The following is a 22,597-nucleotide window of genomic DNA, read 5'->3' as shown; positions in this document are numbered from 1 at the left end:
CCCATTAATTTCTTTCTCTTTTATCTTCCCATGTACACTGTAGAAAGTTAAGAGGCATTTTTGCAATTCATTATTTAAAACGCCATTAAACGATCCACAAAGTGTAATAAAAAGAAGGGAATCTAAATATTTGTTGCCCAGGTTCATTTATTCAAGATTGTTATACAGTTAATATAGTAGATGTACTCTTTTTCAGCTAACATTGGTCCACAATCCAAACAAAGTAAGCACTTTTTCCATTATGTGGGTTTCTTTTATTTAAAGGCCACTTTCAAAACTAATTCAGAGAGCTCAGATATCAAGTGAAAAAAATCAGAATAAATCTCGCATGAGTTATAGGAAGCTATTTCTGGTTTAAAAAAAAAAAGTGGTGCTATAACTTGTTGGCAAGATGGCCGCCTAGTCAAGAGTCAGCGAGCGGGCCAAGAACCGCCACCGCCTCGATCTCCACCAAACCACCCTGGAGAGAAAAAAAAACAAGAAATTAAACCAAATTGAAATAATGCTCCTGCAAAATAGTGGTAGTCAAGTTGCGAGTGCCACGAGGTTTCTCACACGGGGGAGTGCCGCCACTTGGTAGGCCGCTCTGGCAGGAAAGTTGCTGCTGAAAACTGTGGAAGAAAAAAATATACAGTAAAGTCTCGTTATATCGATATCGGATATATCGATAGTCCCTGTTATATCGATACTATTTCTATGCACGCACGGAGAAAATTACATGAAAACAGGGTCGGATATATCGATAGTCCCGGTTATATCGATATTTTTTCGGACTCCCTTGAATATCGATATAACGAGACTTTACTGTATATATAAAAAAATACAAAAATAATTGATCAATTTGATCATTCCATTTAAAAATGGTATAAGTGGGTTTTTGCTCCAATTTCTTTTTTATTCAATACAATAAAATACAATAAATAACAGGGCTCATTAATCCACCAAAAAAATATATGAAAAAATTCCTCCTATTTTCTTATTTAGAGATAAACTGATACCTTGGCTTACGAACTTAGTTGGTTCCCAGAGAGTGTGTAAGGCGAAAAGTGTATGCCAAAAATTAATTTCCCATAGGAAACCATTAAAATGAGAATAATTCGTTCCGTGGTCCCCATAAAACATAATTTTCAAAGCCTTAAAACTACACAAAATATACCTTATTTTATGTGTAATAAATGAGCTATGGTATTATAATTAAAGAAATAAACTGTACTGTATAAGTGGTTTTATTTACCTTTGTGATGGTCGTTGATGGCTTGATGGAATGGAGCGGCCGGTTTCATCAGCATTAAACACTTGATGAGGAACGTAACCTTCTTTCTTTCACCATCTTGAGGAATGATCCCTTGTAGGTGCTTTCTCTGCGATCATTATACCTAGTTCCTCATCAATTGTGTTCCGTTTAGCTGGGTTGATAGCTTTTTGCATCAAGTGTACAGATGCCTTGTGCGGGTTGTTTGTGGAGCCTGATTGTTGGGATATTTTAACCTTGAACTATCAAAGTTGAAACTCTCTCACTGTCATCTGTCTGCCTGTCTCTTTAATGTTAAAACCACCCCCCCTCACTGCTGCGTTCTTGACCAATTACGTGGCTTTAACCGAAGACTGGGGGCAGGGTATAGAGGACAAAAACAGTCGACTGCCATTTTGTTGTGAGAAGAACAGGCTCGTTCGCAAACGACACGTCACTCATTGAGGCAGCTCCGTGTATAAAAATGTTTGCATGCCAACGTAAAGTTTGTATGCCAAGGTAAAATTTTCATAAATGTAACGTTCGTAAACCGAAACGTTCGTAAGCCAAGGGGTTCGTAAACTAAGGTATCACTGTAATGCTAATCTTATGGCTCAGTGTGCTTTAATTGGTGTTGAACAGAATCCAGACAATGATTCATTGTTTGCGGTTCTGGTGGAGGTCACGTTACGCGGTGACCCTCCGGAGTGGCGGTGTCTGCTTACAACTACATCGTGGGCTCACCGGTTTCCATTTCACCTCTCAATTGTCCTCCGTTCATTTAAACATATTATGAAGATGACTGTCAAACCGCACAGTATAAACATTCTACATACGACATAAATAAAACCGCCTTTCTAAAACAGCACCGACTTACATGTCTTGTACACTTCATTGACGCAGTTAAAGTCATTAATGTCCGCCAGCAGGACGGTCGTCTTGACCACTGAAATAGACAAATATGTTTGTTTCATAAGAAGAAGAAAAAAATCATCACACCGACACTTGAAATGTTACCGTTAGTGTAGTTGCAGCCTGAAGCCTTCAGGATCTCCCCCATGTTGACCAGAGCCTAAGGAATAATGTTTAAAAGTTGTTTTTCTTTATTTTTTTTCCACACAAGCATGTGTCCTTCAACATAAATAATGACTTAAATATGAAACGTTTTGTCACCACTGAGAATGTATATGTGTACGCGTAACCTGTTTGGCCTGAGCCTGCACTCCTCCCTGGACCAGCTGACCAGAGGTCACATCCATGCCCAGCTGACCAGAGATGTACAGGGTCCTGTCCACCAGCACTGCTTGGCTGAGCAAAAACAAATGGTAAGATTTACACTGAAGATGTACTGTCATGATTGAGATGATCATTATTTTCGGGTGCACATTTCCCATAATATGCCCTACTTTTACTAATCCTACCTGGCTGAGCAAAATTGCAAGTGCGTCATTCAAGCTGCACAGTAAATTGCATATTAATATTAGTTTTTTTTAGTTTCGTCTGTGGTGTTACTTCGGCGACTCTTTTAGAACTTTATAATTTGTTTTTGTTTTCCTTTGTGTCATGTGGTGACGTCACATACACGGAAGTTCTAGAAAAAAAAGAGCAGCTCCCCTACACGCGAAGTAAACATAAATATACATCGACCCACTGCGGTTATGACGTGGATTGTGAAGTAATGAGGTGTTTGTAACGGCATCTTTAATTTTAATTTCACTTGAAGACAGGCTATTTTGTTCGCGACAGACTTCTTCGATCCTGTTCGCCCAAGTCCATCATACACACATGGCCCTCTGGCGCCCTCCGGTGGAGAAAATGACCAAAACTAAAAAGGCTTCCAGGAAACGAGTTCGGATAATATGTTTCTTATTCTTATTTCCAGGATGTTTTGAAGGCTGTATAAATGTCACAAACGTGACAGCAAAAAAGAGCTAAACCAATAATTTATTAATATGTGGACATGCGGCTTTCCCTGTCGCTTACCTGTATATTCCCTGCCTTACCGGAGCTTTGTCCGTGTATGTAATCTGCCTGCGAATTGTCGCCATAATTTTCCTCTCTTGCTGCTCTTCGGAGAAAGTTTGGACTTTGAGGCCTTTTCGCTCCCCGTTTCACTTCACAAGCGGCATCGGTTACGTTCAACGACCGCTAAGACACACCTCTGAGTTTTACCCATTCAAAACATGTAAATATGTATTTGTTACCTGTAGGGGCCAATTGCAGCCGGTGCATTCGCAGTGTTAATAATCTTTCTGATCAGAGTGGACATCATTCTTTTATTCAGGAACTGCTCGTGCGTGGATGTGTGTGCCCGTAACCAAATGTGAAAGTTTGTAATGGTATCGAGTACTCCTGATCTTTGCCCCCAAGTTGGTTTGACAGGCAAGCCTGGAGTAATTGAGAATACGAGTTTATACGGTATTTGGACATCTCTGGAGGCGTGAGGGCAAGGAGAATAAAGAATACAATACTATATATTCTTGCCAAGCTTTGGGGGTCGGGAGGCATTGTGGACATAGTAAAGAATATAAGCACATAGCACATGATTAACAATGACAACCATATTTCTCGATGTGTGAAATCTCCATGTTAATAACATGAACACGTTTTAATTGACGATAATCTAAAAAATATTTAAATTGCCTCAAAGAGGTTATACGTACGTTTTAATACAGGCTATTTTATTGACTACTCGTTCAGTCGGGGATTTTCGAAAATACTATAATCCATTATCTACTTGCTTTTTTCTTATCGTTGTCGTGAAATTCGTATTAACATTAAAAACGGTGAGGAATTTAATCCAAGTTCGTGTAAATTTTGAAGTTTTTTAAATGCTGTTTTTAAATCAGGCAATATTATGCCGTTTTTAATCAGGCAATATTTCGGACTTCTACTATTTGAAGACGGTCCTCGCGTCACATTCGGCGTACTTTCCAATCATATTTTTAAACAACATACGTGTGATGATTTGACCAATTATAATCATTTGGGTTTTAAAAACACCTGTTTTTAACAAGTATTGTGGTAAACCAGATAGCTTTCGCTTTGTATACGCTCGTTCGACATGTTGAGCTCAGGCCGCCATGCCCTTCGGTATCTGCTTGACCAAAACACTATCCGGAGTTTTTCGGTGACTCCTGTCCAGGTTAGCGTTTGCTTTCTTTGAATCTTTTAAATGAATATATGTAATTACGATATGTGTTGCGTAGACCAGATACATGCAGACAAAGACACGTACACTTGCACACGCGGGACATACTACGGCACTACTATGTCAGGCGCCTTTTCCAGAGCACGGTGGTGGTGGAGCGCTGGTGGCAGGTCCCCCTGTCCAAATTCGGCAGCCCCCCGCGGTTGCACCCCCGCAAGCATCGCATCTACAAGCTGGTGGAGGACACAACACATGCTCCCAAGGAAAAGATGGAGCTCATCCTCACACAGAATGTGCCCAGTGAGTCTCACCCTCAGCATTCAATAAGAAAACAACAACAATTTTTGTTCAATTTGATCTTTTTTTCTTCTTTGGTAGAGTTGGGGGGTCGAGGAGAAACGGTGTTTGTCAAAAAGTCAGTGGGGCGTAACAAGCTGCTGGCCCAAGGACTTGCCGTGTATCCGTCTCCAGAGAACAAGGAGATTTTCGCCGAGGAGTTAAGGGTGCGCCCATCAGAGGGGGGCTTCACAATGGTCTGATGTTATGCCATCATTAAATGTTGTCCTCCCTTTTTTTAAATTTTGTTGTGTTTAGCTTTTGCGTGAGGGCGAGATTCATGAAAGAGTCCAAACCCGAACAGGACAATTGGTAAGTTAGTGTAAAACTCAGAGAATGTTGTCTAAAATGCCTTTTAAATCATTGTAAGGTGTTTTTGTGATAATATCTTGTATCTAATTTTTGTGGTTTAAGTGATTCATTGGCCGTGACTTCAGTTTTTGGGGGTATTATGAGGCTGGAGACATTTCTCTAAAACAATACGATTTATGTATATCGCTTAATGTCACCATGCCTGTTAATTATTGAAAAATATTTTTAGCAATAAAGCCACGATGATGATGAATATGCCTCTAATTCCCAGACAGTGGAGTACCTGAAGGGCTGTCAACTAAGAATCCCCAAAATGCCCTCAGAAGACTTTAAAGTGACAAATGAGGTCGTGAGGAGGCGGTTTCTTCGGCAGGTATGTGTTTTTAAAAAAGTGCCAAAGTTGCCAGACTTTTTTTACCCAGAGTAGATTTTTGTTGAACATTGAATAATCTGTTCATTTTTAGCTGAAAATGGTGGTGCCTCCTCATGCCTTGAAGCTTCCATTTGAGCCCATCACAGATTTGGGCGACTACTGGTGTGACGTCACTGTAAGAAGATTAGCGGAACTTTGTATTACACACACACACACACACACACACACACACACACACACACACACACACACACACACACACACACACACACACACACACACACGCACACATGAAGTAAATAAGTGTGTGTGTTTCCTCCAGGTGAACGGAATGGACACGGTCCGCGTCCCCATGTCCTTGGTCCCCTACGAGGACTCGTCGACCAGTCACTGGGGGCTCCAGCAGGCTGCCAAGGACGTGAAGCACCGAACGGAAGAGGAGGACGTCACCGAGACGAGTCGGGTCCATGTAACGGCGCCAGTAGGGGACGACCACAAACGGGACTAAAGGACACAAAAAAGGACCTCCGTGGATTGTTTGGATATTTTTTTCAAAGGACACTTGGCCGACTGAGTCATATTCAAATGACGCTCACCAACTTCACTTTGATTGTATGTGTCAAGGTGATGATGGTGACAAAGATGCCAAAATTTGAAGAAAAATGTTGAGAAAAAATCTTGAATGAATTCGACTAAGGAAATACAGTGATACCTCGGTTTACGAACCCCTTGGCTTACGAACTTTTCATTTACAAACGTTAAATTTATGGAAATTTTACCTTGGCATACAAACTATTTTTCGTGATACACACAGAGCTGCCACAATGAGTGATGTGTCGTTCGCGAACGAGCCCGTTCTCCTAACAAGAAAATGGCAGCAATAGAGGCTCTATTTCCCGCCCCCAGTCATCGGTTAAAGCCACATGATTGGTCAAGTATGCAGCAGTGAGCGCAGGTGGTTTAGGACAGCCAGACGACAGAGAGAGGGTGACAAAATGGATAGAAAACAGTGAATTTTGGACTCGTTTCAACTGATAGTTCAAAGCTAGAGTGTAGACTGCAAGGTTAAAATTCCCATCAATCAGGCTCCACAAATAACCCGCACAATCTGTACACTTGATGCAAAAAGCTATCAACCCAGCTAATCAGAACACAATTGATGAGGAACTAGATAAAATTATAGCAGAGAAAGCACCTACAAGATCATTCCTCGAGATGGTGAAAGAAGGTTACGTTCCTCATCAAGTGTTTAATCCTGATGAAACCGGCCCCTCCATTCCATCAAGCCATCAACGACCATCACAAAGGTAAATAAAACTACTTATACAGTACAGTTTATTTCTTTAATTATAATACCATAGAACATTTATTATTCATAAAATAAGGTATATTTTGTGTAGTTTTAAGGCTTAGAAAATTATGTTTTATGGGGACCTGGGAACAGATTATTCTCATTTTAATGGTTTCCTGTGGGAAATTAATTTTTGGGATACACACATTACGCCTGACACACTATCTGGGAACCAATTAAGTTCGTAAGCCGAGGTATCACTATACTTTGTAAAAAAATGGAAACTGTCACATTTGAGAGTGATTGTTTATCATAATTTCACAATTCAGATCAAACACGGAAGCTCAATCACCATAAAAAAGTAAAACGCCAAAAAAAAAACTCATCGGAACAATCAAAAAATCTAATAAAAACCAAGCTGATATGTGAGTTGTGATTGTCTCAATTGTGTGATGTAAACGATGGCTGGTGACGACACAAACGGGGGGTTCAAAGTTTTCAAAAGTCTCCATTGAGATCCAATTTAAGGTTTGTTTTTGGCTTGTTGGAAGAAAACTCTTAAATTGTCCTGTTTGCTTGTTTCTACAGATGTTTAGACGCCACCCAACCGATTATTTTTTTGACACAGTTTGCACAACATCCTGAGTTGCGTCAAGGCTAACCGATGCCGCAGTCGCATCGTTCGCAATCCGAGCGGCGGATGCTTTTTGCCTTTGTTTTAATTCTTTTTGTTGTTGTTCGCAGATGGAGCACATGCCTCACGGAGACGTTCGCATTTCATCCTTGGGTCAGAACTTTACTGTCACCTTTGCCATGTCCACATCTGCCTGCTGGTTGGCGTTAACTGTAGTGCATCTTTTCTCGCAGTGGTGACCAACATCATGTGGTGGATGGTGATGATCGTCGGCATCGGCTTGGGTAGGCTCACTTTTTCTGATTTACTTTTTGTGGATTACCCATAACTTCCTCAAACTTAACAGCGAAAAAAACTGAAATTCTCCTCGTTGGTACCAAATGCACCTTGAGCAAAGCTTACAGTTTCTCTCTCACTTTTGACAATTCGACCGTTTCTCCCCCCCCCCCCATCAGGTGAAAACCCTAGGTGTCATTCTTGATAGCACCCTATCTTTCCACTCCCATATAAATAACTTAACCTGATCTGTGTACTTCCACCTATGCAATATCAATCGTCTTCGCCTGTCTCTCACTCCTCACACCACTGCTGTCCTCGTTCATAGTCTTATCACCTCCCGGATTGACTATTGCAATTCACTTCTCTTTGGTGTCCCTCAGAAAGTCCTCCACAAACTTCAACTCGTCCAGACTTCTTCAGCCCGGATCATCACCAGAACCTCATCCTTTCACCACATCACCACCGTCTTCCAAGAGCTCCACTGGCTCCCGGTCAAATATAGAATCAACTTTAAAATTCTTCTTGATACATTTAAAGCTATCCATAACCTTGTCTCCCCAATACCTATCTGACCTTCTTCAAATTTCTATTCCCTCTCGTTCCGTCAGATCTTCTACCTCTGTGTGCCCCCTACCCAGTCAGTCTCAGCACGATGGGGGACAGAGCTTTCAGCTGCTCTGCCCTCAAACTTTGGAACTCACTTCCTCCCAACATTCGTAACATTGATTCTCTTCCCACCTTCAAGTCCCATCCCAAAACCCACCTCTTTAAAATTGCATTTTCTTTGTAGCTCTCTCTTTTCGATTTATAATTGTATTTTATTTATTGCATTCTGTTTGTGATTGTATTTTATTCATTATAGTACCTATGCTTGTCTGTGACTGTAAAGTGTCCTTGAGAGCTTTGAAAGGCGCTTAAAATGTAATATATTGTTACTTTTGCAACGCTCGTGGACCTTCGTTCGCTAACCGTTTCGCGCTGTGGACAGGTGTCACTCATCTGAGCCAGTGCCCGGCGCAGTCCCTAATCCCCGTCTACCTGGTGGTTCTGGGCGTGTCCAGCATCCTGGCTCTGTGTCTGACCTACGCCCGCTGCCTGTGGCGCGAGGGCGTGATGGGCGCCCTCGCCTCCATCTGCATGGCGCTGCTGCACCTCTTCAGCTTGTGCTGGTTGCTCGCAGGTGCGAAAACCATCGGGTGGCGTCCGCTTGTCTCGGATGGCCTCCTGAGTACCTTTTTGTCCATCACAGGTTCCGTCTGGGTCTACGGCGCCTACCCGCCCAGCTTGGTGCCCTGGAGCGGCCGTTACTGCCACAGGACCACCTACAACTTTGCCTTTGTGGTCACCACGCTGGTGTGGGCCACCGCTGCGCTGTCGCTGAGCTGCGGCGTTTGCTTCCTGATGCTGACCTGCTGCACCGCCGTGGCAGCGAGACGCCGGATGATGCCCGCACGCCACACGTCCTACGGAACTGCTCGTGAGGACGACGCAACAGGTGGTGTCTGATTTCCAACTCAGTGATGACTTTTTAGCCACTCTGCTTTTGCTTAAAATTGTTTGGAAGGGGGGGTACATTGCTCTACCATTACAGTGAAACCTCGGTTTACGAACGTTAAATTTAGTAAAATTTTACCTTGGCATACAAACTATTTTTCGGGATACACAGCTGCCACAATGAGTGATGTGTCGTTCGCAAACAAGCCTGTTCTCCTGACAAGAAAATGGCATCGGCTTGTTTTGTTCCTCTATTCCCCGCCCCACAGTTTATTTCTTTAATTATAACATAATAGCACATTTATTATACATAAAATAAGTATTTTTGTGTAGTTTTAAGGCTTAGAAAAATAGATTAGAAAGTAAAAAATTGTGTTTTATGGGGACCTGGTAATGGATTATTCTCATATTAATGGTTTCCTATGGAAAATTAATATTTGGGATACACACTTTTCACCTTACACTCTGTTAAGTTAAATTCGTAAGCCAATGTATCACTTTAGTTATAAACCCATGCCAGTTTCAAACTAAGATTTTGCTTTTTCAATATGCATCTGGATGCTATGACACAGGTGTTCAAGTCAAGGCCCGGGGCCAAATCCAGCCCGCCACATCAGTTTATTTGGCCCGCGAATGCATATCAAACTTGTGAAATTCCATGATGCTTGCTAAAATCTGAACCAAAATGTCATATTTTTGGATGTAAACATTATTCTTGCCGTCAGATTTGAAGAGTAGTTATTCATTAATTTGTTGTCCACTCTATATGGAATATGTGGAGGGGATTAAACATTCTAATGGCTTCCCCAAATTCAGAACGGCCTTCGAGGAAACCAGAAATACAATGTAGCCCGCGGCAAAAAAACGACTTTGACACCCCTGCGCTATGATATACAGTAAAGTCTTGTTATATCGATATTCTCGGGAGTCGAAAAAAATATTGATATAACCGGACTATCGATATATCCGATCCTGCGGGCATGTAATTTTCTCCTTGAGTTCATAGAAATAGTATCGTAATAAGCAGTACTATCGATATAACGAGACTTTACTGTAGTTGAAGATTTTCAAAGGACCAGTCCGAACTTTTGTGTTCATCAACATGTTTATTGTAAAATCCCACATCAATGTGTCTCCAGTCGAATGTTGCCACGCTGCGCTACGCTAACACCATTCCTGGCAAGCGTGACGACCTTTGACTAAAACCGAGTCTAACACAAAATGTTTGTTACATGAGCGAAAATACAATACAGTACAAAGGAATAGATTTACAAACCCGCTGGTATCTAAAAGTGGCCCACAAGTCTCTGAAAGACAACTTGTGTTTACTTTCGATCAGAGAAATGAGGGAAATGTGCATCCGGGTCTTTTTGTTGTTGTTGTTTTTTAAATGGAGAGAAATGCCAGACTCCCAAAGGGCTTAGAAGCCGTATTTGGCCTGCGTCTGCCGACGGGTCATTCGGTTTTCCGCCCAGCTGTTCTTCAGCTCCAGCTCACGTTCCTTCGCCTGAGGGTGGGAGGAGAACAATTTGGAGTTCTTTGCGGGGCAATAATTTGCAAAATCCGCCGTCTGTGGTCAACCTCTTGCCGCAAGAGGAAACGCTGACCATATATGGTCATGCGGAGGTTTTGGCTGCCTCACCTGGTGGATGAGATATGTAATCTGGTGCTTGCGCCTCTGTTGTCCCGTGGGCATTCCTCCCCTCTTCTGTCAAGGCAAAACACAAATAGTTAATACTTTCTGGTAGTGTTGTTGGTAGTGGGTGTTGGTTCGTACCTTGCTGAAGGACCCGCGGGTCTGCTTCTCCTCTGACATGCTTTTGGTGATCCACTGTTGGTGGCCACTCAGCTGGTCGTCACCCTTAATTTCCAGAAACTTCACTTCCTCTTTCCCTCGGTTCCTTTTGCCCTGAAGCCGCATGAACTGCACGCAGGACAGATTGCGGTCAATTGGTTTCTTGTTTTACAGTTACATTTTCTGTCAATAATAGCGTTTGTCGTGCCCAATTCCATTTCCCGTTCGAAATTTAGCATTTTCCAAACGTGCCACTGGTTCTGTTCTGTATTTTGGGATGTTCAACCGTTGTATTTATTTATTTTTTGGTGGAAGAAAATATCCAAGATTCCTTACCGCTTCATCATCAAACATGGCCGAGTTACCGGGTTCTTCATCTTCGGGAAAGCCGGGGTTTGGATCTTGGTAATAGGCGGCGTTGCCATCGTATCCCTGTCGAAAAAGGGGAGGTCACCATCCCGTTGGTGTTGCAGCTTCCATTTGATGAAGCTCAACGCACGCATACCTCAGGACAAGACTCCGGTCCCGCCACGGGCTGCTGATAGTGTGGATACTGGCCTCCCCGCGCGGCAGACGCCTCGTACCCTGCCCCAAAGTCAAGAGGGGCGTCCGACTGCCCCATCTCGTCACCGGGGGGCGGCGGAGGAAGCGGCGCGGGGAGCGGGTCCGGCGCGGGTAGCGGGTCCACCGCGGCAACGACGGGCTCCGGTTCGTAACTCGGAATGACGGCCGGAGGCGGCGGCTCGGGGCTCTCACCCAACGAGAAGTAATTCTGCGGCGAGATGTCCTCCTCGTGCTCGTCCGTGACGACGATCTGTCTGGCCAACTGCCGCGCCGCCGACTTGGCGGCAGCTTTGATGGCAGAGGGGGACGCGCTGGGGCCCAGCAGGCCGGGCGTGTGCGTGCCCGGACCCACTCCTTTGGGATCCGGCCGCTTGGTGAGCGTGTGGGGAATTAAACGTCTGTCGGTCACCTTCACGGTCAGGTTTTTGGGTTGCGGCAGGATCGAAGACAGACCGCTACCTGCGCCCTAAATGAGGAAGGAGCAGTCAAACAGGTGTGAAGTCCGTCACCCACGAGGATGAACAAATGCCTGATGTTCAACTCATCAAATTGTGCAATCAACTTCTTGTCCCTTGCACTATTGGCAAACGCCTTGAAAGCAGTTTGAACATCCAAGATGTTCAAGAGATGGAGGTCTTCCTACCTGGGACTGGAGTTTCTTCTTTATTGGTTCGTCGTCATCCGAGTCGGACTAAAAACAAACATAAATAAGAATGATGATCGATCATTTCTTCCCCAACGTCGATCAGCTCGCATCACAACACTCACGTCATGCTTCTCGATTTGCGGTACGGTAATCCTCACAGGTTCTGTACGCTTCTTGGGTTTAGGCAAACCTGACAATAAGGTGGTCTTGCCTTGTCGGAGGTCGTCACTCGACGTCCTGTCCGCCCCAGATGACTTTTGAGGGGCTGGCAGGAGAGAGAAGAGCCCCCCTGAACCTTGTTTGAAAGACGTTCCTTCACCATCGCTGTCATCGCTGCTGCCGTAGGCGACTAAAGACATGTTCGTGGACGGTATCGGGTGCTGCTATCCGGCAGGGATGGCACCACTTTTCCCTCAAATATTTGCAATCCAGAGCCTCATGGATTTGGAATAACGCGCTTCTCCCGTTGAATCTTCGCAAAGAAGCAGTGGACGAAGTATGCTACCTCTACTTAGCGTAGGCCGCTAGCCGCCGCTAACGGTAACCAGCCAACTTGGCCTTTCTGACTGATATCAACAGGCTAGGATCCATTCTTGTTACATAATACGTTCTGCATTCATTCAAAAATGTTTGCTTTTCCAAATTACAAAGTTTTGTCGTGGTATTGATGCACGCATCGCTCGTTTTCTTCTTCGTCTTGTTTATCGGCGATTAGCACGGATCCACTCCTTCTTTTCTACTGGCACAAACAAACTTGCGCTACTGCTCCTAACGGACGGCGTGTGAATTACAGACGCAAAAACAATAGATTGAAAAACCTCATCATATGGTTGCAATAAAACATAATGGGCAAACAAAATATTGAAATAAGATAAAACACAATTGCAGTCGCAAGTACAAATCAGAGGCATAAAACAACGAACGTAACACTGTTACAGTACATGTTTATTCAGTTGAAGTTACCTGTTCACGCTGTTTTTGGCGCCTATCTATATCCTAAATACATTAGAATGTTTTAAATGGTAAATGACAACGTGGTAACATTGTGCACTTTGTCAGTTGTCGCTTTGCGAACTACAGTCCCTTGACATGCATTACTTTACGTGGCGTTTTTGACACATTCAAAATGGCCAAAGCACTTACGTATTGTCAGCATCTGCTCACTGCTCAATGTGGAGTTACAATAATGCGCACTCACATCGAAGCAACGGGCCTCGTGATTGGTCTGAAGGCACGATTAGCTCGTGGACCTCACTCGACACAAGCTACTAATTTTTGGAGCCAACAACTACGGCGACAATGTTGATTCCGTGATTATAGAAGACGAAAATAACCGCAACTGAACAACATTCCGCCTCCCTTTGTATCACTTATTTTGAAAGTATGGACCAGTCTGCCCCCAAAAGGTTTGTGAACGTCTGACGGCTGTTTCTTGTATAATGTAAGCTTTGTGATTTGCTAGATGATAAGCTAGCTAGGAATGCTAGTTGTAGCTTTGTCACCCTTCTCAACACTTGTTATTTGGAAAAATAATTGGTAATATTACATAAGCTAGATATGATTCATCTTCACTCCTTTCGAAAGTCAAACTAAAGGTTTGATATGTTATCAGTGACTCAAAGTGATTGACGATTACTTAATGTATGAGGTGCTTTTTTAATTGCTGTTTTTCAATGTATGTGTATATTTTCCCTGACAGTAAGCTGAAAAAACTTAGTGAAGACAGCTTGACCAAGCAACCAGAGGAAGTATTTGATGTCCTGGAAAAACTTGGTGAAGGGTGAGTAAGTTTGTCTTACTTCCCCCTCGTCGCAGTTTATGGAAACAAATATTTTTGTCAAGTTTTCCTGCACATACTAATCTAACTTTCCACACAATAATCGTTTACCATATTTTAGTTCTGAGAATAATGTTAAAAAGATCCGTTTTTCTGCTTCTTAATTTTGGAGGTGTCCGAGTTGTGTAAACAACGCGTAATTTGTCTTCTCTTATAAATATGTGCACTCTCAGCATTAGTTGTGTCTTTTTAGTTCTTATGGCAGCGTATTCAAGGCCATCCACAAGGAGTCGGGACAGGTCGTGGCTATCAAGCAGGTTCCCGTGGAGTCGGATCTGCAAGAGATTATCAAGGAGATTTCCATCATGCAGCAGTGTGACAGGTGATACAAAACAAAACTTGATATCAACCTTGCAGTTTGTTTGTGAGCAAAGTAGCTGATCTGGTTTCTTTGCTTCAAGTCCCTATGTCGTCAAGTACTACGGCAGCTACTTCAAGAACACAGACCTGTGGATCGTCATGGAGTATTGCGGGGCGGGCTCCGTTTCTGACATAATCAGGCTGCGCAACAAAACGGTGGGTCCAGTCCTTACAACCATCAAAGTTATTCTCTGTAGCCAGAAGAAATATGACTTGTGAACATTTTAAGACCACGTGAAAACAATTTCCATGTTCTTCATACTTATTTGAGCTGACTCAATTAATTTGTAAGGCATTATTTGTCCCTACAAATTATGGTGCACAATTTGTGGACATTTGTGTAGTTGACTGACAAAGAAATGTAGCATAATATGTGGGGAAAAAAGGAACCACTGATATTACAGAATAAAAAAATAAGAAAACAATATACCATGACTTAAAGGACAACCGACATCACTTTTTTGTTGCCTAACTGACATCATAAAAACGTTTTATAGCATCTAAAATACCCAAAACACGCAGTATGATATTTTAGTCAAATGCAAAACACCAATAAAAATGACTTAAAGTGTCAGAAATCTGGAAAAAATTGGGCTGCGAATTGGGCATTTTCTGCTCAATGTGGAGTTTCAGGAAGTCCCGCCCCCAGTTCGTGACGTCATGCCAAGACGTCTTGCATTGCTAGTGAATCAAAACAATGGCTTCAGATTCGAAGAATATATAATATATAGGGGGGGAAATCTCAAAAAAAAGAGGCACAAAATGGCGACCTCCTGTGGCCACCTCCGTTTCCACAGGCTGATAAATTCCTTATATGGCGCTTGGACGCCCTCTTCTGGCCTTCTGGCGGCTTTTGGGTGCAACACGAGGTCCCCAGACCAAACAAGTACAGCAAAATACATTGACGTGATGGAAGGACCGCTACAATGCGTCTTTTTTACGGTCAGGGGCGGTCCTTTAGTGACGTCACGTACGAACTCGTCACCAACTCAAAAACAAGACTTCCTGAATATTCAGCGCGAGTCTTAAAACGTAAAATATTGCAATATGCGGTGGAATCTTTGTAAAATATGCTCAGTAGAAGTCATTTGAAGCCATTTTACAAATTATGGACACAACTTGTCCGGAGACGTCGGTTGTCCTTTAAGAAGCAATGCTTTCGGTTCTACGGCTTCATGTTATAGTTTTTTAAATCAAAACATGCCTAAAAACGGCAACGAAAAAGCCCTGATTTTAATAATTATAATTTCAGCTGACAGAGGATGAGATCGCCACGATCTTAAAGTCGACACTCAAGGGTTTGGAGTACCTTCACTTCATGAGGAAGATTCACAGAGACATCAAGGCTGGCAACATTCTCCTCAACACGGAGGGACACGCCAAGCTGGCCGATTTTGGAGTGGCAGGACAGCTCACGGTATATTAGATCCAAAATGCTAAAACCAAACCGGAAGCGTTTGGCGCCGATGATGTCATCTGCGGTCAAAATCTCAAAGGGGGAATAAAGACATGGCTTTCACCCCAAAGGACACCATGGCAAAGAGGAACACTGTGATCGGAACGCCTTTCTGGATGGCTCCAGAAGTGATCCAGGAGATTGGCTACAACTGCGTGGCCGACATCTGGTCGCTGGGCATCACGTCCATCGAGATGGCCGAGGGAAAGCCCCCCTACGCTGACATCCACCCCATGAGGGTGAGTGCGTCTTAACTGGCGGATGCGACGTCTTTGTTGCAATCCTCTTTCGCTTGTCTCGTCGTTGTTGTTGTTTTTTTCGGTCACAGGTGTCCAAGTCAAGGCCCAGGGGCCAAATCGGTCCTGCCACCTCATTTTATTCAGCCCAGAAAAGCAAATAAAACTTGTGAAAGTCTGACCTCAAATTTCAAATGGTCCCACGTCAACCACAATAACAGTCATTATTTTTTACTTCAAATGTGAAAAGTAGTTATTTCTTCATTTGTTGTGCGCTCTTCTAATAACTTCCCCAATTTCATAACGGCCCCCGAGAGGAAAATAGGCCCGCCCACAGTAAAAAAAAAAAAACACTTTGATCCCCTTGTTTTAGGCCATCTTCATGATCCCCTCCAACCCCCCGCCGACTTTCCGGAAACCCGAGGTGTGGTCGGACGACTTTACGGACTTTGTCAAAAAGTGTCTGGTGAAGAATCCGGAGCAGAGAGCCACGGCCACTCAGCTCTTACAGGTGACCTACAAGCATGTCGAGCATCAAACTCACAATAATAAGCATTCGTCATTTTAATACGGGTGACTGAGTTGATGAATTTATGGATTGCGTTTATGGGAGGGTTGTGATTGATAAAAGGTCAGCGACCAAAGGAAATGACAATGTGACCATTGAAGTTGCTTGACCGCTTGCCCTTGTTGACAACAGGATAAAATGGAAACCTTGCGTTATATCTTGCCTCGGCTAAGATTTTTTTGGGGTCGGTAGGAGCCACATTTGTTTTTTCAGGGTGTTTTTTTTTAACTCCCAAATTGATGATTGATTCCTCTGTGCTTCCATTCGAAACAGAGGACTCCGGTTATTTGTACTGAAGGTTAATTCTTTAATGTGATTTCACACCACCGTAGAACTACAAACAAGTATAAAAATATAGCTTTTATTTACACAGAAACATTTGGACTTTACATCAATGAAATAAAACATATGCAATAAAATCCTACAAACCACTTCACCCGCTTTGCGTCCGAAATGGATGTTTTGATCTTCGCCTTGCAAAACAGTACAGCGATAAAGCATGTCCATTCTCGCTGTCTTCTCAGTGAAAATGAAACTTCAAGCCTGGAAAGTAAAACCTTTACCGGAAGTGACAACAAACCCAACGTAATGTCAAGAAAAATAAACCACAGCCATCTGCTGGTAAACTATGGGATAGCAGTTACAGACAAACGTATCAACAGCATTTACATCCTCTGTCAGCGTAAGGGGGAAGTGACCCGAGAGGGGAAATTTCTTCAACTGGGACTCACATCAGACGTTTTGCAATTTGGTATCACACATTTGACTGATTTCTGAACGGCTTGTTTCCAGCATCCGTTCATCAGCCAGGCCAAGCCGGTGTCCATCTTGAGGGACCTGATCACAGAAGCCATGGAGATGAAAGCCAAGAGGCAGCAGGAGCAGCAAAGGGAGCTCGAGGAAGACGACGACAACTCAGTCAGCGGAACGACCGAACTTGTGTTGACCGATTAGAAGGCGCCGAACGGCCCACTGATCGCTTTCCGTTCCTCCAGGAGGAGGAGACGGAGGTGGACTCTCACACCATGGTGAAGTCCGGCTCGGAGGGCGCGGGCACCATGCGAGCCACCGGCACCATGAGCGACGGGGCGCAGACCATGATCGAGCACGGCAACACCATGCTGGAATCGGACCTGGGCACCATGGTCATCAACAGCGACGACGAGGAGGAAGAAGAGGAGCGCGGATCCATCCGGCGTGAGCGACGCACACGCGACGCCGCCTTTTGCCGTCAACGGGCTGCTGAGGGAACCGGGCGCTTCCATTATGTTTTTCTTAGTAGTTACGACATCTCAAAGCAACAAGTGAAAATATGTTTTACTCTTTGCCCCCTCAAGGACACGCCACCCCACAGCAGCCCATGCGTCCGTCCTTCATGGACTACTTTGACAAGCAGGACTCCAACAAGGCGGCCCAGCACCATCACCAGCATCAACATCAGCAGGAGAACTACAACCACAACCAGCCTCAGGAGCAACCGGGCTACCACATCCAGTCCAAGAACATCTTCCCTGATAACTGGAAAGTCCCCCAGGACGGGGACTTTGATTTTGTGAGTGGTTCCGGCCAATTTGGGGCTCAATCCAAAAATAAGTCTCGTTGATATTGAAATCTCTGCTCATGTGTTGATTTCAAAGCTTCATTGAATTGATCGGCCTAGAAAAGTTGTGATCGTCAAACTAAACTAGACGTGTTCAGGTTGCTTCATACTTTCTTTGTATGGCTCGATGCTCCCTTAAAGGACAACCGACACCATTTTTTTGTTTCCTAACTGACATCAGAAAAACGTTTTATAGCATCTAAAATACCCAAAACACGCAGGCTGATATTTTTAGTCAAATGCAAAATACCAATAAAAATGACTTAAAGTGTCCCAAAACTACTTCAAAATGACCTCCGAGATGGTGAGATCCCGCCCCCTTTTTTGTGACATCACGCCAGGATATCTTGCCTTGCTCTAGAATCAAAACAACGGCTTCAGATTCGGAGAAGATGCTTTCTTGTTACTCATCCAGTTATGAATATGATTCAAATAGTTCTGAAGAGGAAAGCATAAATGTTTGCAATCGGTTAAAGAAGTCCTCCCGTGTCATTTTGAGGCATCTGGACTGAAATGTAGCGTCCCAGAAAATGCACAAGACGGCGCCCAAGCGCCGTTGGAAATGGGCTGATTTGTCTGCTGGGAATTTGTGTCAACGAGTATCAAATAGTAGTCTTGGTGCAACACACAACGATTCACCATCACGTTATTTATGTTTTCCTTCAAATTTCGCCAACACGGATCAACACGAAGTTTTCAGGCCAAAGAAAGTACCCAAAATGCATTGTGTGTCGCTTTCTCGGTCAGGGACGTGACGTCACGTTAGGCATCGTCATCAACCCGAAAACAAGACTTCCGGAATATTCAGCGCGAGTCTTACAACGTAAAATGTAGCTATATGCCGTGGAATCTACGCTCAGTAGAAGTGATTTTACAAATTATGGACACAACGTCGGTTGTCCTTTAAGGTTGTTGAGTGCTGACAAGCGTGTCCAACACAACACATCATATCCAAACGTCAAAGTGGCGCCGAATTGTTTATCTTGACATTTTTCTCTTTGGTGCAGTTAAAGAATCTGGACTTTGAGGAACTCCAGATGCGCCTGAGCGCCCTGGACCCCATGATGGAGCGCGAGATTGAGGATCTTCGCCAGCGCTACACAGCCAAGCGGCAGCCCATCCTCGACGCCATGGACGCCAAGAAACGAAGGCAGCAGAACTTTTAAACCCGGTGACACGCACACACACACACGCACAGTCTTGAGTGTAACGCTGAGATGTCATGGCTTGGGGAGGAAGCAACATTCATGACCAAAGACAATCACAAATGTTATTGCCTTCAATGAAAAGTTGGGACAGGCTAAAGTCTGCCTAAATTGATGACAGCCACACATGACAGTACTTGTTTTATGAATAATTTCATTATTATGTCATTTTATTTTAAGATTATCTTTGGTCTCGTGTGCCTCTGAAAAGATTCAGAACACAAGTTTGGTTTACATGGCGACACCTCAAAATGGCCGTCCGCCATCAGAGAAAACTCAAAATGGCTGCCACTAAATCATTCATCAAAACCGTATCATTTCAAACATATTTTGTACATTAGTTTAATCCAAACAAACGCCCAAAATGGGCAATTAGAAAAGTAGCGTTGATTGTCAACACTCAAACAACCTTAAGGGAGCATCGAGGCATACAAAGAAAGTATGAAACAACCTCAACACGTCTATACATTCCATGGAGCGCTATAGGAGACAAATGCGAATTAGCGGTGGGTATTTTGAGTATTTTTTTGAGGAATCAGTGTTAGTCATTATAACACTGGGGGACAAAAACATCTAATGTAACACATGGGGCACAAGAAATGTGTATTAAAACACAAAATTAGCAAATAATGTGCATTTTTTTTCATTTGATTTGATTCCATTGAATATGATTCTTCTATTTTGTACAAGCTTCTTGAATAGACCAGCATGACACATGTCAAGTTTCCACGCGAATGTTAACATTTGAGAGACCTGTTACACTATTTAAATAACGACCGATAGGCGACATTCGTTCAACTTGTGTCCAGACTGTTTATATTTGTAATATTTTGGACATGTTTACTAAAAGTGTCCTGGATCGTGTGGAAAAACGCAGCTAGTATTAGCATGTATTCTTTTATCTGAAATCCCTTTTTCTTATTTCATTTCACCACTAAATCCGGATGACACCCATCTTTGTCTGAAGCGATTAATTTATTACTTGTGATATATTTTTTTTTCTAGAGTGCACCGTATAATAAAAGTTCCGTTTAGTTCATCACAACTGGATTGTTTTCATTTGTTTTGGAGGCAGTCTCGTGTCCCCTTGTGGCTCCAGAACAATCAACTCTATGATCTTAAAGATGAAGATGAAGATTGAAATAAAGTAAAACTACTCACCATTTAATGACAATGCTCTGATCTTACCATGAAATGGTAACTCATATCGGGAGGGTTATTTCCCAACTCATGATGCACGATAAAAGGATCACCACAAGGTGGCGGTCTTGAGCTATCTCTTCCCTCTGCTCTGCATCTTTCAAGCCCACGACAAAAGTGAGAAGAAAGGTTGCAAGAAGTTTGAGAACAAAAAAGTCTCAGAGGCCCTTTGTATTAACGGAGCTGGTTTATCCCCACAAGTGTGTTTCCTGCCATGGCACTGCGGGTGGATAATGGGACACAAAAAGAAGTCCCCCCCCCAGTCCCCAATAACTCACAAGAAGCGCTTAAAGGGGCGCGGTGGCGAGCGTCTGACCCCGTAGCTGTTGTCAGAACAAACCGTGTGGATTTACCAGGCCTCAGTGTCCATCTCAATCCCAAATGGCCGACGTCCTGTGGTTTTTTTTTTATCAGGCACGCTTTGAGAGACTGGGGGAGGGGGGGGGGGCTCTACTCAAGATGGACATGTCTACCAAATTTCAGATTGCTGAGTGAAACTGGGCGCAGGGGCTGAATTTTCAAAACATTCGGTTTGACACATCCATTTGACCTTTGGGGTCACTTTGACCTGAAATGGAAGAATTGCTGTTCCTTTTACGTCAAGTTTTTTTTTTTCCTACATGCTATCATGAGAGAAAACGCTAATATATTTCATGTGACTTTGTGAAGGTACCACCCCCGATTGATTCTACATCTGACAAAAACAATTCATTCCATAACAGATATGCAGTGTGAATTTTTGACCAAGACTTGTGTGGGATGGCGTTTGATTTTTGTAGGTCTGCTTATAATATCCACAAGTGAATATGTGACGCTATGAGACAAGGGGATTAACATGACCTGCTTTCCAGGCCAACATAAACAATAGCTTCTTCTTCCTCTCCTTTTTGTTATCAGACCACCCCATCATTTATTTGCCGCTACAACAATTAACACACCGACTTCTATTTTTTTTTTTTTTTTTTTTTTTTTTTTTTTCAGTATGAGTGCACTACTATTTACTGATGCAAGTGAGGACTAAAATAGTGGTGGATTAAACCCTTGTGTCCGAAAAAAAACCAACTGTGTGGCAGATGGTTGTGAGGGAATGTTTGCAAGCAAGTCAAAAGACCATCAACTGTCATTAAAAGAATATCCTTTTGGAAAGTAACATGGTGTTAAAATCAGAAACAATTGCTTATTTTTATTTGCATTTGTGTGGTCATGACATTTGAAGTTAATGGTTGAACAAACCAAGTAAAATAATCATTAGCCAGCCGCCTCGAGCATTTGAACAATTTGATAGCATATCAAATATCACCTCCAAACTGGGGTGCGGAAAATCATACTGGACCCTCCGCACCCTGCCCACCACCTTTTCCAGCTACTCCCCTCAGGCAGGCGCTACCGATCCATGCGCACCAAATCCAGCAGACATTTAAACAGCTTCTTCCCCCAAGCCATTAACTCTTTGAACAGTAGCCCAAATGAAATTGTATAGTGCCTCTTTGCAATTTTTTTGCTGATGATACTAGTGCAGCGTGTTCGACCGGAAACAAATTCCTTGTGTGTTCTACATACTTGGCAATAAAGATGATTCTGATTCTGATCTTCATCTAAAATCCTCTTTTGACTGCCAATGACACAAAGATGTCATCCTGTCAATATGATGGATACTTAGAGAGTTTTCTCAAGGACGGAGAATCACATTTGTTTCACTCAAAATGAGGTTGAACATGACTATCGTCAAAGAACGCAGCTTGATTTTTCAGGGGATTTTTTTTTTTCAATTAGGGTCTGACTCTTAGACTACTATATCATATTTACCTCATTTCAAAATGTAGAAGCTTTTAATTTAGGATGTGATTACAGCCATCGCAACGCAACGAGTTCTCTGTTCCGTAAGATGGAACAGAGAACTCATAACTGGAAGCTTGTGGGCCTGCTTGTTTCATAGCTCTCTCTCTATGGCTCTCTCTCTCTCTCTCTCTCTCTCTCTCTCTCTCTCTCTCTCTCTCTCTCTCTCTCTCTCTCTCTCTCTCTCTCTCTC

At 43.2% G+C, this 22,597-nt stretch overlaps 5 protein-coding genes across 8 annotated transcripts; 3 read left to right on the top strand and 2 right to left on the bottom strand.

Moving 5' to 3' along the window:
• Nucleotides 1-129: 129 nt before the first annotated feature.
• Nucleotides 130-3,595, bottom strand: rida (reactive intermediate imine deaminase A). Of its 2 annotated transcripts, none has more exons than XM_089023215.1 (6): nt 3,436-3,595; nt 2,434-2,539; nt 2,249-2,303; nt 2,109-2,177; nt 556-611; nt 130-460 (listed from the first exon to the last, which is right to left on the bottom strand). In XM_089023215.1, exons 1-6 carry the CDS (start codon nt 3,501-3,503, stop codon nt 404-406), a joined length of 411 nt encoding a protein of 136 aa, XP_088879341.1. In that variant the 5' UTR covers nt 3,504-3,595; the 3' UTR covers nt 130-403. The 2 variants fall into 2 exon arrangements, with proteins under 2 accessions (XP_088879341.1, XP_088879342.1); XM_089023216.1 differs by lacking the exon at nt 3,436-3,595 and adding an exon at nt 3,215-3,371.
• A 537-nt stretch (nt 3,596-4,132) lies between these two features.
• On the top strand, nt 4,133-6,614 carry mrpl9 (mitochondrial ribosomal protein L9). The gene is made up of 7 exons (XM_089023197.1): nt 4,133-4,376; nt 4,523-4,682; nt 4,761-4,885; nt 4,977-5,030; nt 5,302-5,403; nt 5,495-5,578; nt 5,726-6,614. Exons 1-7 carry the CDS (start codon nt 4,296-4,298, stop codon nt 5,909-5,911), a joined length of 792 nt encoding a protein of 263 aa, XP_088879323.1. The 5' UTR covers nt 4,133-4,295; the 3' UTR covers nt 5,912-6,614.
• Nucleotides 6,615-7,270: 656 nt separating this feature from the next.
• Nucleotides 7,271-10,041, top strand: LOC148882924 (transmembrane protein 272-like). 2 transcript variants are annotated; one of them, XM_089023198.1, is made up of 5 exons: nt 7,271-7,481; nt 7,562-7,612; nt 7,988-8,098; nt 8,596-8,787; nt 8,857-10,041. In XM_089023198.1, exons 1-5 carry the CDS (start codon nt 7,439-7,441, stop codon nt 9,111-9,113), a joined length of 654 nt encoding a protein of 217 aa, XP_088879324.1. In that variant the 5' UTR covers nt 7,271-7,438; the 3' UTR covers nt 9,114-10,041. The 2 variants fall into 2 exon arrangements, with proteins under 2 accessions (XP_088879324.1, XP_088879325.1); XM_089023199.1 differs by lacking the exon at nt 7,988-8,098.
• On the top strand, nt 9,084-20,991 carry stk3 (serine/threonine kinase 3 (STE20 homolog, yeast)). Of its 2 annotated transcripts, none has more exons than XM_089023195.1 (11): nt 9,084-9,102; nt 13,806-13,886; nt 14,137-14,265; nt 14,345-14,459; nt 15,556-15,720; nt 15,831-15,998; nt 16,369-16,506; nt 17,356-17,481; nt 17,559-17,760; nt 17,901-18,115; nt 19,171-20,991. In XM_089023195.1, the coding sequence occupies exons 3-11, from the start codon at nt 14,249-14,251 to the stop codon at nt 19,327-19,329; spliced, it is 1,305 nt and encodes a 434-aa protein (XP_088879321.1). In that variant the 5' UTR covers nt 9,084-9,102; nt 13,806-13,886; nt 14,137-14,248; the 3' UTR covers nt 19,330-20,991. The 2 variants fall into 2 exon arrangements, with proteins under 2 accessions (XP_088879321.1, XP_088879320.1); XM_089023194.1 differs by lacking the exon at nt 9,084-9,102 and adding an exon at nt 13,340-13,512 and having other exon boundaries at nt 19,171-20,990.
• Nucleotides 10,188-12,845, bottom strand: prcc (proline rich mitotic checkpoint control factor). Its single transcript, XM_089023196.1, has 7 exons — nt 12,229-12,845; nt 12,104-12,151; nt 11,402-11,926; nt 11,233-11,328; nt 10,879-11,025; nt 10,744-10,809; nt 10,188-10,608 (listed from the first exon to the last, which is right to left on the bottom strand). Exons 1-7 carry the CDS (start codon nt 12,463-12,465, stop codon nt 10,522-10,524), a joined length of 1,206 nt encoding a protein of 401 aa, XP_088879322.1. The 5' UTR covers nt 12,466-12,845; the 3' UTR covers nt 10,188-10,521.
• Nucleotides 20,992-22,597: the final 1,606 nt, after the last annotated feature.

This window comes from Hippocampus bargibanti, linkage group LG20 (genome assembly GCF_051943395.1).
Source record: "Hippocampus bargibanti isolate YZ-2025 linkage group LG20, ASM5194339v1, whole genome shotgun sequence".
Classification (NCBI taxonomy): Eukaryota; Metazoa; Chordata; class Actinopteri; order Syngnathiformes; family Syngnathidae; genus Hippocampus; species Hippocampus bargibanti.
The sequence above is the reverse complement of the archived record's forward strand: the minus strand, read 5'-3'. Positions and strand labels throughout refer to the sequence as shown.

Bases quoted from the DNA above. Each gene is read 5' to 3' on its own strand.
- prcc (XM_089023196.1), bottom strand. From the start codon at position 12,465: ATGTCTTTAGTCGCCTACGGCAGCAGCGATGACAGCGATGGTGAAGGA. The intron at 12,152-12,228 runs GTGAGTGTTGTG...GTTTGTTTTTAG, and splicing joins CGCAAATCGAGAAGCATGAC to TCCGACTCGGATGACGACGA. The intron at 10,609-10,743 runs GTGAGGCAGCCA...TCCCACCCTCAG, and splicing joins TTACATATCTCATCCACCAG to GCGAAGGAACGTGAGCTGGA.
- LOC148882924 (XM_089023198.1), top strand. From the start codon at position 7,439: ATGGAGCACATGCCTCACGGAGACGTTCGCATTTCATCCTTGG. The intron at 7,613-7,987 runs GTAGGCTCACTT...GGTGTCCCTCAG, and splicing joins GATCGTCGGCATCGGCTTGG to AAAGTCCTCCACAAACTTCA. The intron at 8,099-8,595 runs GTCAAATATAGA...CGCTGTGGACAG, and splicing joins AAGAGCTCCACTGGCTCCCG to GTGTCACTCATCTGAGCCAG.
- stk3 (XM_089023194.1), top strand. From the start codon at position 13,490: ATGGACCAGTCTGCCCCCAAAAG. The intron at 14,460-15,555 runs GTGGGTCCAGTC...TTATAATTTCAG, and splicing joins TCAGGCTGCGCAACAAAACG to CTGACAGAGGATGAGATCGC. The intron at 15,999-16,368 runs GTGAGTGCGTCT...CCCTTGTTTTAG, and splicing joins CTGACATCCACCCCATGAGG to GCCATCTTCATGATCCCCTC.
- mrpl9 (XM_089023197.1), top strand. From the start codon at position 4,296: ATGTTGAGCTCAGGCCGCCATGCCCTTCGGTATCTGCTTGACCAAAAC. The intron at 4,377-4,522 runs GTTAGCGTTTGC...CGCCTTTTCCAG, and splicing joins TTTCGGTGACTCCTGTCCAG to AGCACGGTGGTGGTGGAGCG. The intron at 5,579-5,725 runs GTAAGAAGATTA...TGTTTCCTCCAG, and splicing joins ACTACTGGTGTGACGTCACT to GTGAACGGAATGGACACGGT.
- rida (XM_089023215.1), bottom strand. From the start codon at position 3,503: ATGATGTCCACTCTGATCAGAAAGATTATTAACACTGCGAATGCACCG. The intron at 2,178-2,248 runs GTAACATTTCAA...TGTCTATTTCAG, and splicing joins AGGCTGCAACTACACTAACG to TGGTCAAGACGACCGTCCTG. The intron at 461-555 runs GTGAGAAACCTC...TTTTCTCTCCAG, and splicing joins AAGTGGCGGCACTCCCCCGT to GGTGGTTTGGTGGAGATCGA.